Source organism: Canis lupus, chromosome 20 (assembly GCF_011100685.1).
Source record: "Canis lupus familiaris isolate Mischka breed German Shepherd chromosome 20, alternate assembly UU_Cfam_GSD_1.0, whole genome shotgun sequence".
Lineage (NCBI taxonomy): Eukaryota > Metazoa > Chordata > Mammalia > Carnivora > Canidae > Canis > Canis lupus.
In genome coordinates, this window is record NC_049241.1 from 42,710,464 (window position 1) to 42,724,019 (window position 13,556).

Sequence of the window (13,556 nt, forward strand, 5' to 3'; positions counted from 1 at the left end):
TGGCTCTTTATGGGACCTGGCGTTGCCTGGGGTGGACCTTCCCGTGGCTGAGCATGGAGAGTAGAGCCTCAGCCCAGTCACTTCTACTACTCTGTGTAGATGAAACAGATGGCACTTCTGCTCACTCTTTGGTGGCCGAGCCTCCCATGGATAGGGCAGGGGAGGACACCTGTAGGGCACACTGCAAGTCACACCGCAAGGACAGACATGTGTCATCACACAAGGGAAGGAGTGAAAAGTGATGAACAGTAAGACAATCTACCACACCACAGAATAACAAAATAGGCAGTTTTTATTATTATTATTATGGTTAGAATGCTTAACATGCCATTTACCCTCTTAACAGATTTTTAAGTGTACAATACAGTATTGCATCAACACGTACAACGTTGTCAGCAGGTGTTTGGAATGTTTCACCTTGTATAACTGAAATTTAATGCACATTAATAAATGTATAAACTAGATGCAGCATATACATGCAATGGAATATTTTATTTGCCCTTATAAAGAATGATGTCCTGCCATATGCAGCAACATGGGTGAGCATTGGGGACATTATGCTGGGTGAAATAAAACCATCATAGAAGGACAAAAGCTACACAATTCCACTTCTATGAGTTATCTAAAATAGAATCATGGATGTATAGAACAGAATAGTGGTTGCCAGAGCCTGTGGTGGGGGTGCAGCAGGGGGGAGTCCTAATCAGATAATTTTGTAAACAACAATGTAGTTAGGGCATTACTTTATTTTCCAAATCATAGCTTTAAAAAACCCCAAGATTGGGACCCCTGGGAGACTCAGTGGTTGAGCATCTCCCTTCAGCTCAGGGCATGTTACCGGAGTCCTGGGATGTGTCCCAAATTGGACTCCCTGCATGGAGCCTGCTTCTCCCTCTGCCGATGTCTCTGTCTTCCTCTTTGCCTCTCATGATAAATAAATGAAATCTTTAAAAAACAACAACAACAAAAAACAAAAAACAAAAATAACCCCAATATTTACATTTCATCATCCAAACAAACTTTCATGCATTCATTAGGATGCTACAGATATTGGAAAGTGAAGCATGCTCTCCCTAACCCCAAAGATACACACTTCTTTCTGAAACCTCTAGCCACAAAGAAGGAAAGGGGAACCATTGTCACTTACAGTTCCCAAGCTGCCAGGTTCCAGAAGTCCTGTGTTTCCTGCTTGGGTCATATCAGAAATACACTGGGTAACATGTGTGCCCGTTCTTAACTTGGTTCAGCCAAGACAAAAGTCTTTGCTGACTTAGTGACCCAACTCCCTTCCTTTACAAATCGAGTTTAAAAGTTTGATTAGGGGTCAGTGTGATTTAGGAGTTCCCACACCCAACCAGACAGTTTGTACATGAATGGTCTGCAAAGCACTGAAGCATTTGAACGTGATTAGATCCATGACTTCCTAGGCATCATAATGACACACAAGGATTGAGGCAGCAAGGCCAAGATACGACCTGTGGAGTGCGTGCTACGATCCAAATGGTCCCAGTTAGACTCTACGTCATCATAAGCTAGTAGGCAGTAGACCGCAGACACCGGACTCTCTGATCAACTATTTATGTTGAATTGGTAGTCTCCCAAACATACCACAGGCTCCAACATTTTAAGCTCACAACCAGAGTTCTCTCTAGGACTAATACAGTATTTTCAGGCTGGACATAATAGCAACTCTTAAAATGATACTCTGCCCCATTTGTAAGTTATAGTTTCAGCTTTACTTCTGTGTTTTACTTTATTATGATTTTTTTAACATATGCAAACTCTATGTCTGTATCCAAAAATGAGGGGCTCGAAGGGAGTTTGGAAAACACTTCCCCGACCCATCCAGAGTCTTTCTTGTGTAGCTTTGCCCCATCTGGTTAGATCCTGAGATTCACAGGCTGGCATATGACTTCTAAGGCAAGGACTTCTCTCACGTCTTGGCTCCTTGTCCAGCCTGGCAATACATCCCAGGGCCCCCACATATTTGCCCCCCTCTCCAGGGCCCCCTGAGGGTTCTGGCTGTACCGTTTTATACTCCCCAAGGCTACTCTTCTGGACCTCCACGAAGTGGCTCAGGTGTAGGGCAGTCCTCTGGGCAGGAGATGGGGCTGGGGGCTGGGGGTGAGGTGACAGATGGGGCCAGGGTGGCAGGAAGCAGGCAGATCCAAAGACCTGGGGCTTCTATGGTTCTGACGCATCCTTCCTGGCCTCTTCTCCTAGCTGATTCTGGAAACATTGCTGGGCTGGGCCTCACACATCCTCCTGAGCTCTCACTACAGCCCCTGCCCTCCTGAGGCAGGGTCTCATCTGCCTTCACGCCTTCTCCCCATCACTACCAGCAAACCTCTCCTTTCCCTGGGCACAGCAAACAAGAGCTTATTTTTCATCTCATCATAGCTGACACCTATTTTATAAACAAAACTGTTCATACATTTTTACATAGGGGGATGTGGCTTAAAGACGCACGTCAACAGTAGTGCCTGATACTTAACACATTTCAAATGTAGGGTGCGTGGTTGTCACAAATAAATCGCCAACAAAGAAAAAATGGATCGTGTATTTACACAGAAGAGGACGATCAGACCCAAATGAAGCTGTCAGAGAGTTTTGCAGTCCCCAAGCTCTCCCTGAGCAGGTGAGGCCTTCCAAGCTAACAAGGGTGGGAGGCGGGGCTGTCTGGCTGGGCTCAGGGAAGCCCTTGCCATCCTCCTCTCCCAGGCTCACACCTTGACCACACCCCCCCCCCCCGGCACTCAGCCCTGACCCCATGTGCCCTCATGCCATCCGTCAGTGTCCAGCTGGGCCCCTGACCAAAGGTATAACATTGCCGAGCCAGAGAAGCAATCAAAGGTGAAGGCTCAGGGAAGCACAGAAGCGTTTTCCAGATGTGGTGTTTTCCAGGAACTGGGAGGAGCTTGCTGGAGAAGTCAGTCTCTATCCACGGTTGTTCTGGAATATCCCCTGAGTGCGCATTGGCTACACAGCGAGGGACGAAGTCTGTAGGTGGTGCTCCATACCCTGAGGCCCCGGGGACTCGCTTCAGAGACTCACAGGCCTCTCTTCAGCAATAGACCGTCGAGGCTTATTATGTACAGATTGCCATCCCCCCTTTAAAGTAAGAAACAAACTGCTACTCATTTACAAGCCAACCCAGACCTCTTGCTCCCCTGTGGAAGGCGTGTATGTGGAACTCACTCGATCTGCAGTCTCTCCATAGAAGACAGGGCACTGTTTGCAGAGGTGTTTGGCGATGTGCCTTCGGAAAAACAAGGAGAGATACCTTCTAAACTTCTCCCCGACGAAGGCGTAGATGATGGGGTTGACGCAGCAGTGGGTCATCCCGAGGGTCTCTGTAACCTGCATGATTTGGTCCAGCTGACTGGTGCTCTTACAGTTGCTCACGTTAAAGGACTCCTGGAAGGTGCTCAGGAGAAGGACGATGTTGTTGGGAGCCCAGAAAAGGAAGTAAACAATCATGATCACGAAAATGAGCTTCACGGCCTTGTGCCTCTTCTTTTCGTTTCGACAGCGGAGCAGGGTCTTGAGGATGGCCGAGTAGCAGATGACCATGACCAGCAGGGGCAGGACCAGGCCCAAGACACTCCTCATTATTGTATGGAAATTCTTCCATGCTTGTTGAAACTGAGGACTGCAGGAGGAAAAGGAATCTTCTATCTGCACTGTAGTGAAGATGATCCTGGGCAGAGAGGCAAACACGGCCACCATCCAGGTGACCCCACTTGTCACCACCCCAAAGGTGACCGTCCTGGCCTTTAAAGCAAACACAGCGTGGACGATAGCCAGGTACCTATCTATGGTCAGGAGGATGATGAAGAAGGTCCCGCCAAAATACCCAATGTGATATAGCCCCGTGAATGACTTACACATCACCTCCCCCAAGAGCCACCCGTTCGCGGCGTAGTGGGCCCAGAATGGGATGGTGAGAAGGAAGAGCAGGTCCGAGATGGCCAAATTGAGCAAGTAGATGTCAGTCATGCTCTTCAGCTTTTTGCAGTTGATGAGGATGAGGACGACCAGCATGTTGCCCACGAAGCCAAAGATGAACACCAGTGAGTAGAGCGGAGGCAGGAGCCCGGCGGCGACCTGTCTCACGCTGCTCTTCTGGCAGGGCGCGCTGTAATCATAGTCGTAAATGGTGGTGGGTTCATCGCTGCCCTGGATGTTGGTTGTGAACAGAGAATGCGATGTGGACAGCATGTTGTGGCTGACCTGGGAGAAGGTGCCATTGTCACCCATCTTCCTCCGACCTGTAATCAGGGAACAAAATGATAACACGTCACGTAAGGGCTGCCATCCCTGACCTGCAAAATAGCCTGGCTCCGCTTCAGCGATGGCCCAGTCTTTGTCTTTGCTCTGCAGCCACAGCCTGGAAAGCTCTCATGCTGGCTGGTCACTTCCCTTTACTCCTGGGAGCAGATGCTCGTTGTTTCTCCCCACCAGCCATTTCTCAACAGGCTGGGCTTTCTTGGAGGATCCGACTTCTCATGATACAGTTCCCCCGCGCTGCACACTTGCCTCTCTGCCTCCTCTGCAGGGGGCACACAGGCCTGTGACCTGAGGAAGGGCGATCTGTGAGGGGGCCTCCAGGAATGCTCTGCTCTGACAGGAGAGATGCACCGGAAGCCCGGGCCTGACCCTTCTGCTTCTGGCGCTTGTCTAGTGAGGGCTTGCTATTGGGGGCCCTGAACAAAAGACTCAGAGAACTGGAGCAACAACACAAGGCTGAGTCCCAACACCACCAAGTCGTAAGCCCAGCCTTGAACTGCCCATCCTCTGAGTTTTTGAAAAAAAAAAAAAAAAAAAAAAAAAAAAAGTCCTTGTTTTTAAGCTCCTGTGAATCCTGTGTTCTGTTACTTGCAGCTGAAAGCCTTCTCACTGACTCCCCTTTCAACTCTCTGCCTCCACATCCCCACCGAAGCTTTCTTTCCTGGAACGTTTGCAAACACTACCCAACTTCTGACTGCCCTGGCTCTGCTTCAGCCTCATCCTCTGCGAGACATTGGATCCTTCTGCGAAGTTCTTCCATTTAAAACTCATTTGGCTTCTAGGAGGTTAGCCCCTGCCTCTTGCCTCATTCATTTTCTCTATTGGTGTCTCCTTCACCTGCCCGCACTGAGAGAAGCCCCGGGCACCACCATCCTTTGCTGCCACCTCTTTACCTGCTACCTCTTTATTCTCGCTCTGAAGTGCTTGCTGGGTCCTGTTGTCTAATTGCAGGGTGTCAGGCCCCCTGAGTGCCAATGCAGCCCAAAGCTCTGCTTTCCGGTCCCACCTTTCAACCCCTACATCTTGAAGTTGAATTCCCCATCACTTCCTCTACAGCCTCCTGCATAGCTCCCCATTTAGCCAGTGTTACTGAGCATCTACCGTGAGCCCTACTCTGTTCTAGGTAACTAGCGATACAGCAGTGAGCAAAGTGGGTATCACACAGGTACCTCCAATTAAACCCACCCTAAACTCAACATCCCCAGAAATGTGCTTCAGCTAATGGACTCTTTATCTTGGCTAATGTCCTTGACTCCAGCGTCTAGGAAGCTAGACTGGGCATTGTCTCGGGTCCCCTCCTCTTCAGAAGGTTAGGGGCAGACTTTAGGGGCCAACAGACCCAGATGTGAACCCTCCGGCTTACAAGTTGTGGCATTTGGGGCTAATTACTTCTTTAACCCCTCCCCCCTTTTTTATGTCTAAAACATTAATTATGCTGAGTGGCCATGAAGATGGACGGAGATAAGGACTCAGTGCAGCACCTGGCATGACAACGTGCTCTGTGCTACTGTCACTAATATTGCCACATGAATTCTGACTCATAAACACCTCCAGGTTCAGCCCCTCTACATTTCTGTCAGCTGCCACTGCCTTGCCTTAAATGCTCCCCACTTTCATCTTTGCTATGGTCTTGCCTTGCTTACAGCTTATTCTTGACCATACTCCTTTCAACCTGCCTTCCCCAACACTGCAATGGGACTGTGCGGGTGCTTCTCACCTGAGAACTGCAGTGGTCCCATGCATTTGAAGTGGTGGACCTCAAAGGCAATGCCCAGACCACTCGTCCGTCTTTTCTACACTCACATCTTCCCAGCTTTATCGCCAGTCACTTCTCAAACCCCAGGTCCTGTGCTCCCACCCTGACCATCTTCTGTCTATTTTCCTGCAAACTCACCAGCTTCTGTGGTTTTTGCATACACTTGCCCGCTCTGTGTAAAATGCCTGGTGAGCTCCTAGTCATCCGCCAGTGCCTCTTGCTCAAATTCTCCTTCTCTGTGGAGACAAGCCTGCCTCCTCTAATCAATCGAATCATCTCATAACACTGTGCATGCCTTTAAACAAGCCCTTATCACATGATCTCCCACACACTGTGTGCCCCTTGAAGTCCAGATTATGTTTCTGTCTCTGGCTCTTATGATATTATCTGGCTGAAGGAAACACCAATAAATATTCATTGAAAGAATGCATGAAAGCCTTTATACTAAGTATGACATCTAACATCATTAGGCTTGATTCTCAAGAATATTCTTTGGGGGGGGGGGCACCTGGGTGGCTCAGAGGTTGAACGTCTGCCTTTGGCTCAGGTCATGATCCTAAGGTCCTGGGATTGAGTTCTGCATCAGGCACCTTGCAGGGAACCTGCTTCTCCCTCTGCCTATATCTCTGCCTCTCTCTCTGTATCTCTCATGAATAAATAAATACAATCTTTTTTTAAAAAAAGAAAAAAGAATATTCTTTTTTTTCTTTCTTGTTAGTGACTGTGAATTGGTTTTTATCTTTGTACACACCTTATTCTCCTATTTTTCTTATGATCGATTCATCTCATAGATCTTGCATTTCACTGAGCCAGATTCTTGGAAATCTGCAGAAACTAAATAAGACCTCTAATCAAGGTCCGAGGGGTGGGGTAGTATCCACCTAAAGAATTACAGCAATGATCATTAATTATGTGCACCTAAAGCTCCAGGTGCTGTGCTGAATACTTTGCATACATTAATTAGTTGAATATTTGCAAAAATTTTGTGAGCAAGTGTTTATACATTTTACAAGTTAAGTAATTCAAAATTTAAACAAAGACAAGTTAAATGACTTTCCCAAACTCACAAAACAAGTAATAGCTAAGCTGGATTTTGGATCTGGGGTTTTCTGTTACAAAAGACCTCAGGAGCTCCTATCTCCAGTCTGGGAGAGCAGGGATGGATATAGAATAGATAACAATTTTGTAGATATGCTTCCATGCCCTCAACAGAACTTCTTTGGCATTTAGACTTAAAACCCACATATTCACCCATACAAGCATTCCCCACCTATGTGTGCAGAGGTGTGTGCGTGCACAGAACACACACACACACACACAAATAAGCTCCACAGGAGCCAAGACCTTTGTCTTGCAATAAGGTGTCTTGGTGCCCCAGAGTCCGATCTGGCACTTAGAGGCTGCTAAATAAATACCATTTTAGTAAGTGATTGACAGAGAACCAGCAGGCTGCAAGTTACCAAGAAACACAATGTCCCACTGTGGACTAGCCTCCCAGGTAATCCAGTGTGAGATCGTATAAAGACTAAAATTTTGGGTATCCTTGCACATATCCCCTTAAGTGCAGCACACCCTCTGGGCTGCTCTGTAACCAACCACAGGGCTAACCTCCACATCTGGACGGGAAAGTATGCACTGGACCAGTGGTTTTCAAATGCTGGGCTTCAGTATCACAGGAAGTCTGATAGTCAGAAATGCACAGCCTAGACCCTCTGGTGATTCAGATAGGGGGAGAAGGTATGGTGAGAGGGGGCGAATTGCCCTGACCACTTCCACTGTGTGTTCTCTCTGCTTTGTTGTTTACCTACACTGGTTTCTCAACCACCAGCCACCTCCTCCTCTACTACTTTTCCCCAGTCCCTTCCAGCACATCTAACTCCTGGCACAGCAGACACTTGCAAGGTGTCACTTTTAAGTGTCAGAATACTTCCTTAATCAATTCAAAGCTGCCTGTCGGAAAAGTAGATTCCTCACTTCAGACCCTGTGGGCCTTCTCAATTGAGGCAAGAAGTCCATTTTGGTTTAGGGCCTGGACCATCACATATATGGACTGGAGGAGGGAGGGGGAGTATTTTGGATAGAAAGTTCCAGCTCTTTAAAGCCCTAAGGGGCTGGCAGGGATTGAGTGAGAGGAGAAACTGCTGAGAAGCCTGAGTGTCCTTACTTTCCTGACTGTCCTCTTTAGCATACTGTCCTCTCACCTGAGCCCTATGGGATGGTCTCACTCTGCTCTGCCCTTGTTCACTGCCATCAGGGCCTCTACAACATTTCTGATACAGACACCACCCTCCACCCTTTTCTACCCCCAAGAACCATCCCTCAGGGTCCGGAGCTATGCAACCTTCAGGGTGCTCCCAGTCCCTGCTTCTCCAGTATTGGGATACTTTGAGCCTGTGATTCATAAAATAATGGAAAAAGCACCCACAACTCACCAGTGGATGGCTTCTTCCAAGTAGCACTGGAAGGTCAGGCTTCACAGCAACTGAACAAACAGATCTAGAGGTAGAAACTTGGTGTGCAGAAGTAGGAAATAATGTTTCCTGCAGAAAAGAAGGCGGAGATACAACGGCAAGTAATGGTAAAGATCTGAGAAAAAAAAAAAAAGAATGATATAGTTCTTCTTTTCCAACCAGGAGCATTGTACACTAGGTTGAGGTCTCCAGAGTAATATTAATTTTGAAATCTTACTTATGCAACCGTGAGTGTGAGTCAAGCAGATGTACAGGGTACATCTGCTCCTGTGTCTAATGACTCTGGGCTTCTTTATCTTGTGAGTCCCTCTATCAGGAAATCTTCCTTTCTCTTCTACAAGTGATAATTTGCATGAGATGAGCAGAACTTGATTTTAACAAGGGGACTGTTGTGGAAAACAAGATGAGTTTTATGTGACCATGCACACTGGCTTCAGCGACATCATGGATTTGGGGTCTGATTGGAAATTTTATTTAGGCAGAGATTTTTATTGAAAAGGGAATGCAAAATGGTCTCTTGTATCAGAGATGTCCTTATTGAGAAGGGCCTCAGTTATTATAGGTCCCACTTCTCAGAAAGAAGTTTTTCTAAAAGAAAACAGCACAGAGATTCTGGGAAGGTGGTGGCATAGGAAGCATCAGAAGTCTCTCTCCCTACCCAGACAACAAATGCACTGACAGCATCTGTCTAATCTAACTATTCTGGAACTCTGGAATGTACTAAAAGCCACAGCTGTCAGGGGAAGGCTTGGATGATCAGCTGCAGTTAACTTTGGTAGATTATAGTTTTTGGCACATTAGCAGCTACCAATCCCCCAACTCCTCCCCTTGGCACACAATATATAAAGATGTGTGAGGTGAAGGCAGAGGACAGAGCTGTAAAGAGCAGAGTATTGTGTGTTGTTGACATTAAGGTGGTATAAATTTAAATTAGACTGCTATTACTTTGAGTTGGTATATGCTATCCCTATGGTAATCACAAGGAAAATAGCTTTAGAATATACACAAAAGAAAATAAAAAAGAACTTAAGCATTTCACTACAAAAAAAAAAATCAACCAAACACAATAGAAGACAGCAGTGCAGGAAATGAGGGACAAAAAAGCTGTAAGTATGCACATAGAAAAAAATGGCAAAATGACAGAATTAAGTCCCTCCTGAACAGTAATTACTTTAAATGTAAATGTATTAAATTCTCCAATCAAAAGATAGAGAATGGTAGAATGAATAACAACAAAACAAGACAAAACAAAACACAATCTAACTATATGTTGTCAACAAGAGACTCATTTTTGATCCAAACATACAAATATATTGGAAGTGAAAGGATGGAAAAAAATATTTACCAAAAGATGTGAAACAAAAGAGAACAAGGATAACTATACTAATATACTAATATAACTATAATAATAAAATAGATTGTAAATAAAAAAAGATTGGGGACGCCTGGGTGGCTCAGCTGTTAAGCACCTGCCTTCAGCTCAGGGTGTAATCCTGGAGTCCCGGGATCGAGTCCCACATCGCTCCCTGCATGGAGTCTGCTTCTCCCTCTGCCTGTGTGTCTGCCTCTCTCTCTGTACGTCTCTCATGAATACATAAATATAGTCTTTTAAAAAATCAGTAAAAAAGATTATGAGACAAAGGCAGATATTAGATATTAATAAAGAGTTCAATACAGCCAGAAGATATAACAGCTACATTTACACCTAATGACAGATCGTCAAAATATATGAAGCAAAAACTGACAGGACTGAAGGGGAGAAAAGACAGTTGCACAATAACAGTTGGAGATTTCAACACCCCATTCTTGATAACAAATAGAACACCCAGATGGAAGATAAGTCAGGAAGCAGAGGGCTTGAACAGCACAATAAGCCAGCTGGATCTGACAGACAGATACAGGATACTCTACCCAAGAACAATAGCACATGCACTCTTCTCAAATGTATGGGATATTTTTCAGGAGAGGCTGTAACTGAACAAAAACTCAATTCAAAACTAGACAAAGGACCTGCCTCGAAAATACATTTCTTCAAAGAAGATACATGCATGGCTAATAAGCACATTATGCTCAACACCAGTGATCATGAGGGAAATGCAAAACAGCGCTACAATGTGATACCACCGCACTACCTTTAAGATGGGTGCAATCCAAAAAACAGAGAATAACAAGCATTGGAGAGGATGTGGAGACACTGAAACTCTTGTGTGCTCTTGTGGAAATGTAAAATGGTACATTTGCTGTGCAAAACAGTATGGTAGTTTCCCAAAAACGTAAAAATAGAATTACTATGTGATCCAACAATTCCACTTCTGATTGTATACTCAAAAGAAATGTAAGCAGAGTCTTTTTTAAAAAGATTTTATTTATTTGAGAGAGAGAGAGCACAGAGGGAGAGTGAAAGGGAGAAGCAGACACCCTGCTGAGCAGAGAGCCCAATGCGAGACTCAATCCCAGGACCCTGAGATCATGACCTGAACTGAAGGCAGATACTTAACCAACTGAGCCACCCAGGTGCTCCAAAAGCAGAGTCTTGAAGAAATATTTATATACTCACGTTCATAGCCATATTATTATTCACAATAACTTAAACATTGAAGAAATCCACTGTCCACCCGTGGATGAATGGATGAGCAAAATGTGGTACATGCATACAATGTACAATGAATATTATTCAGCCTTACGAGAAGATTCTGACACCTGCTACAACGCAGAAGAACCTTGAGGACCTTATGCTGAGTGAAATAGCCCGTCATAAAAAGACAGGATGATTCCACTTAGAATCATATGTGAGACACTTAGTCAAAATCATAGAGATGGAAAGTAGAATGGTGGTTGCCAGGTGCCAGGGTGAGGGGTTAATGGGGAGTTAGTGCTTAATGGGTACAGAGTTTCAGTTTTACAAGATGAAACGAGTTCTGGAGATAGACGGTGATGATGGTTGGAAAAATTACAAATGTATTTAATGCCACTGAACTTTACACTTAAAAACGGTTAAAATGGTAAGATTTTATGTTATATAAACATAATATACTTTATGCTTATTTTATCACAATAAAAAAAGAAAAGAAAAAGAGAAATTGCCATTAACAGTACAAATTTTGCAGTTTAGGGAGCCACACTTAGGAATATTCCTCAGATCCTACAGGAACATTGAGTCACTTGACTTGGCTCCAAAGATTTTCTGGAACTCAGATCTTGGGTCAGGATCCTTATGCTGTGACCTTGGCAAATTTCTAAGCTTTGATTTCCCTAACTATAAAATAGATATAATAAGGCCTCTGGGGTCTGTGGGATTTAAATGGATACAAAGCAGCTAGTACAGTGTCTGGTACAAAGAAGGTATTCAACAAATAGGAATTAACAACAACAACAACAACAACAACAACAAAATACTCAGTGCAAACCAGAAGTCCTTTCTAGATTTCTATTTGTTGTAACCAGCTATCAAGTCTAACTTTTTTTTTTTTTTTTGGTCACTATATTCTCACCTGGTCCATGCAGATAATCCGAAAATTGGGAACCAGGGTAAGTACACCTTAGAATTCTTTATGCACACGAAGAGAGTTAGGAACAATGCTTTCCAGCAGTTTGAAAGCTTCATGTTCACCTGTTGGCACTGAAATTCTCAGTATGGGAGAAAGGTATGATCTTTTGAGTAGAGTTGAGGGAAGGCGTGTCATCAGCCTCTTATCTCAATAGCAGGCATGGCTGTGGTCACCTTTAGGTGTCCTGGGGCAGGGATAAGGGGACACTTGTTTCTGTAAATCAAAGAAATAAAAAAAGGTCATGCTTCCTGAATGAAGAGGGAAGAACCAGACCAACACCAGTCATGAGAAGGTTAAGAGTTCTTATTTATCTGTAGTCTGAAGGTCAACAGCAAATTAGGGGTCAGACATTTGAAGCTTAAAGTTAGTCCTAAGAATCTCTTTCCCCTTGCACAGATGGCAATATTCAGCTAAAGAAAAACATGGGGAAAAGTGTGGCTGGAAAGAATTGCTGCCAGGGCAAGAAGTCAGGAAATGTTTATCATTCGCCTCAGGTTACATTGATGACTCCCCTTGTTTCTAACTCCCTTACTTATCTGTGATGGATTTGTTCAGTTGGCACCTTTAAAAGATAAATTCTTGCCTTTTTTTTTTTTAAACACAGATGCTTTGGTTGATTGTGGTTTCTATGGTTTTCATGCTTCCGGTGACCTACTAAAATAGATTAGCGTGTTCTAGGATTTTACATCTTCAGTTTTGGCTAAGAACATTAATCTCGACAAATAGGATACCCACAGAAAAAGCACATTTATACATTCCTACATGTTCTGGTCATGTTTCCTTAATAAAAAGAATATGAAATATTTCCGCTATTGTCCCAAGTGACATAGTAACACAGCAGCAAGAAAGTCCAGAAACCAAATGTTTTTGGAAAGGGAAGGTGCCAAGTAACAGAAGATGGGCACTTATTTTTCTCCTTCTCAAAGTTTGCCACCATCTCCAGTGAACCAAGAACAAACAAGGATAGATAATTTAAAAAAAAGAAAGAAAAAAGTCATAAAAACAAGTAATTTAAGTCTCCATTAACTGAAAGTGTAAAGGTAGCAGATGGGATGTTTCTATACCTTGAGAAAAAATCAACTTTGGAAAATAGAGGTGAAGTCAAGATCTTTAATACATCCAGTTGCTGAAAAGCCCTCTCACGTGACTTAAGAGGATGTTGTTTGAACCTGTAGTAGAGAGATAATCTTCTGTTCTTCTACAGCCCAGAAGAACTACTACTAAACTACTCTGTGACTAGACTCAGACCTTAGCTCTGGGGAGGAAGCCATGGCTGGGGATGAGTCAGGACATAGCATTTTGGAAGGCATTTTTAGAGACCCCCAGGACATGGCAGTAGTGGTTGGAGGGCTGGTTCTGGGGAATCAGAAACTAGAATTCACTGTCACCGCCATCACCTGCCCTCCACCCAAGATGTGGTAAGAGGAGGATGGGGTGACTGCCTACAGGATGAGGTTTCAGATATGGCATTAAGGGCTATAGTCACTCTTC

General features: G+C 44.5%; 1 protein-coding gene across 3 annotated transcripts; it reads right to left on the reverse strand.

Annotated features, from left to right (window-relative positions):
- Positions 1-274: 274 nt before the first annotated feature.
- On the reverse strand, positions 275-8,819 carry CCR2 (C-C motif chemokine receptor 2). Of its 3 annotated transcripts, none has more exons than XM_038566666.1 (3): positions 8,735-8,819; positions 8,479-8,586; positions 275-4,271 (listed from the first exon to the last, which is right to left on the reverse strand). In XM_038566666.1, exon 3 carries the CDS (start codon positions 4,258-4,260, stop codon positions 3,142-3,144), a length of 1,119 nt encoding a protein of 372 aa, XP_038422594.1. In that variant the 5' UTR covers positions 4,261-4,271; positions 8,479-8,586; positions 8,735-8,819; the 3' UTR covers positions 275-3,141. The 3 variants fall into 3 exon arrangements, with proteins under 3 accessions (XP_038422594.1, XP_038422593.1, XP_038422595.1); XM_038566665.1 differs by having other exon boundaries at positions 8,479-8,632; positions 8,735-8,808; XM_038566667.1 differs by lacking the exons at positions 8,479-8,586; positions 8,735-8,819 and adding an exon at positions 6,185-6,314.
- Positions 8,820-13,556: the final 4,737 nt, after the last annotated feature.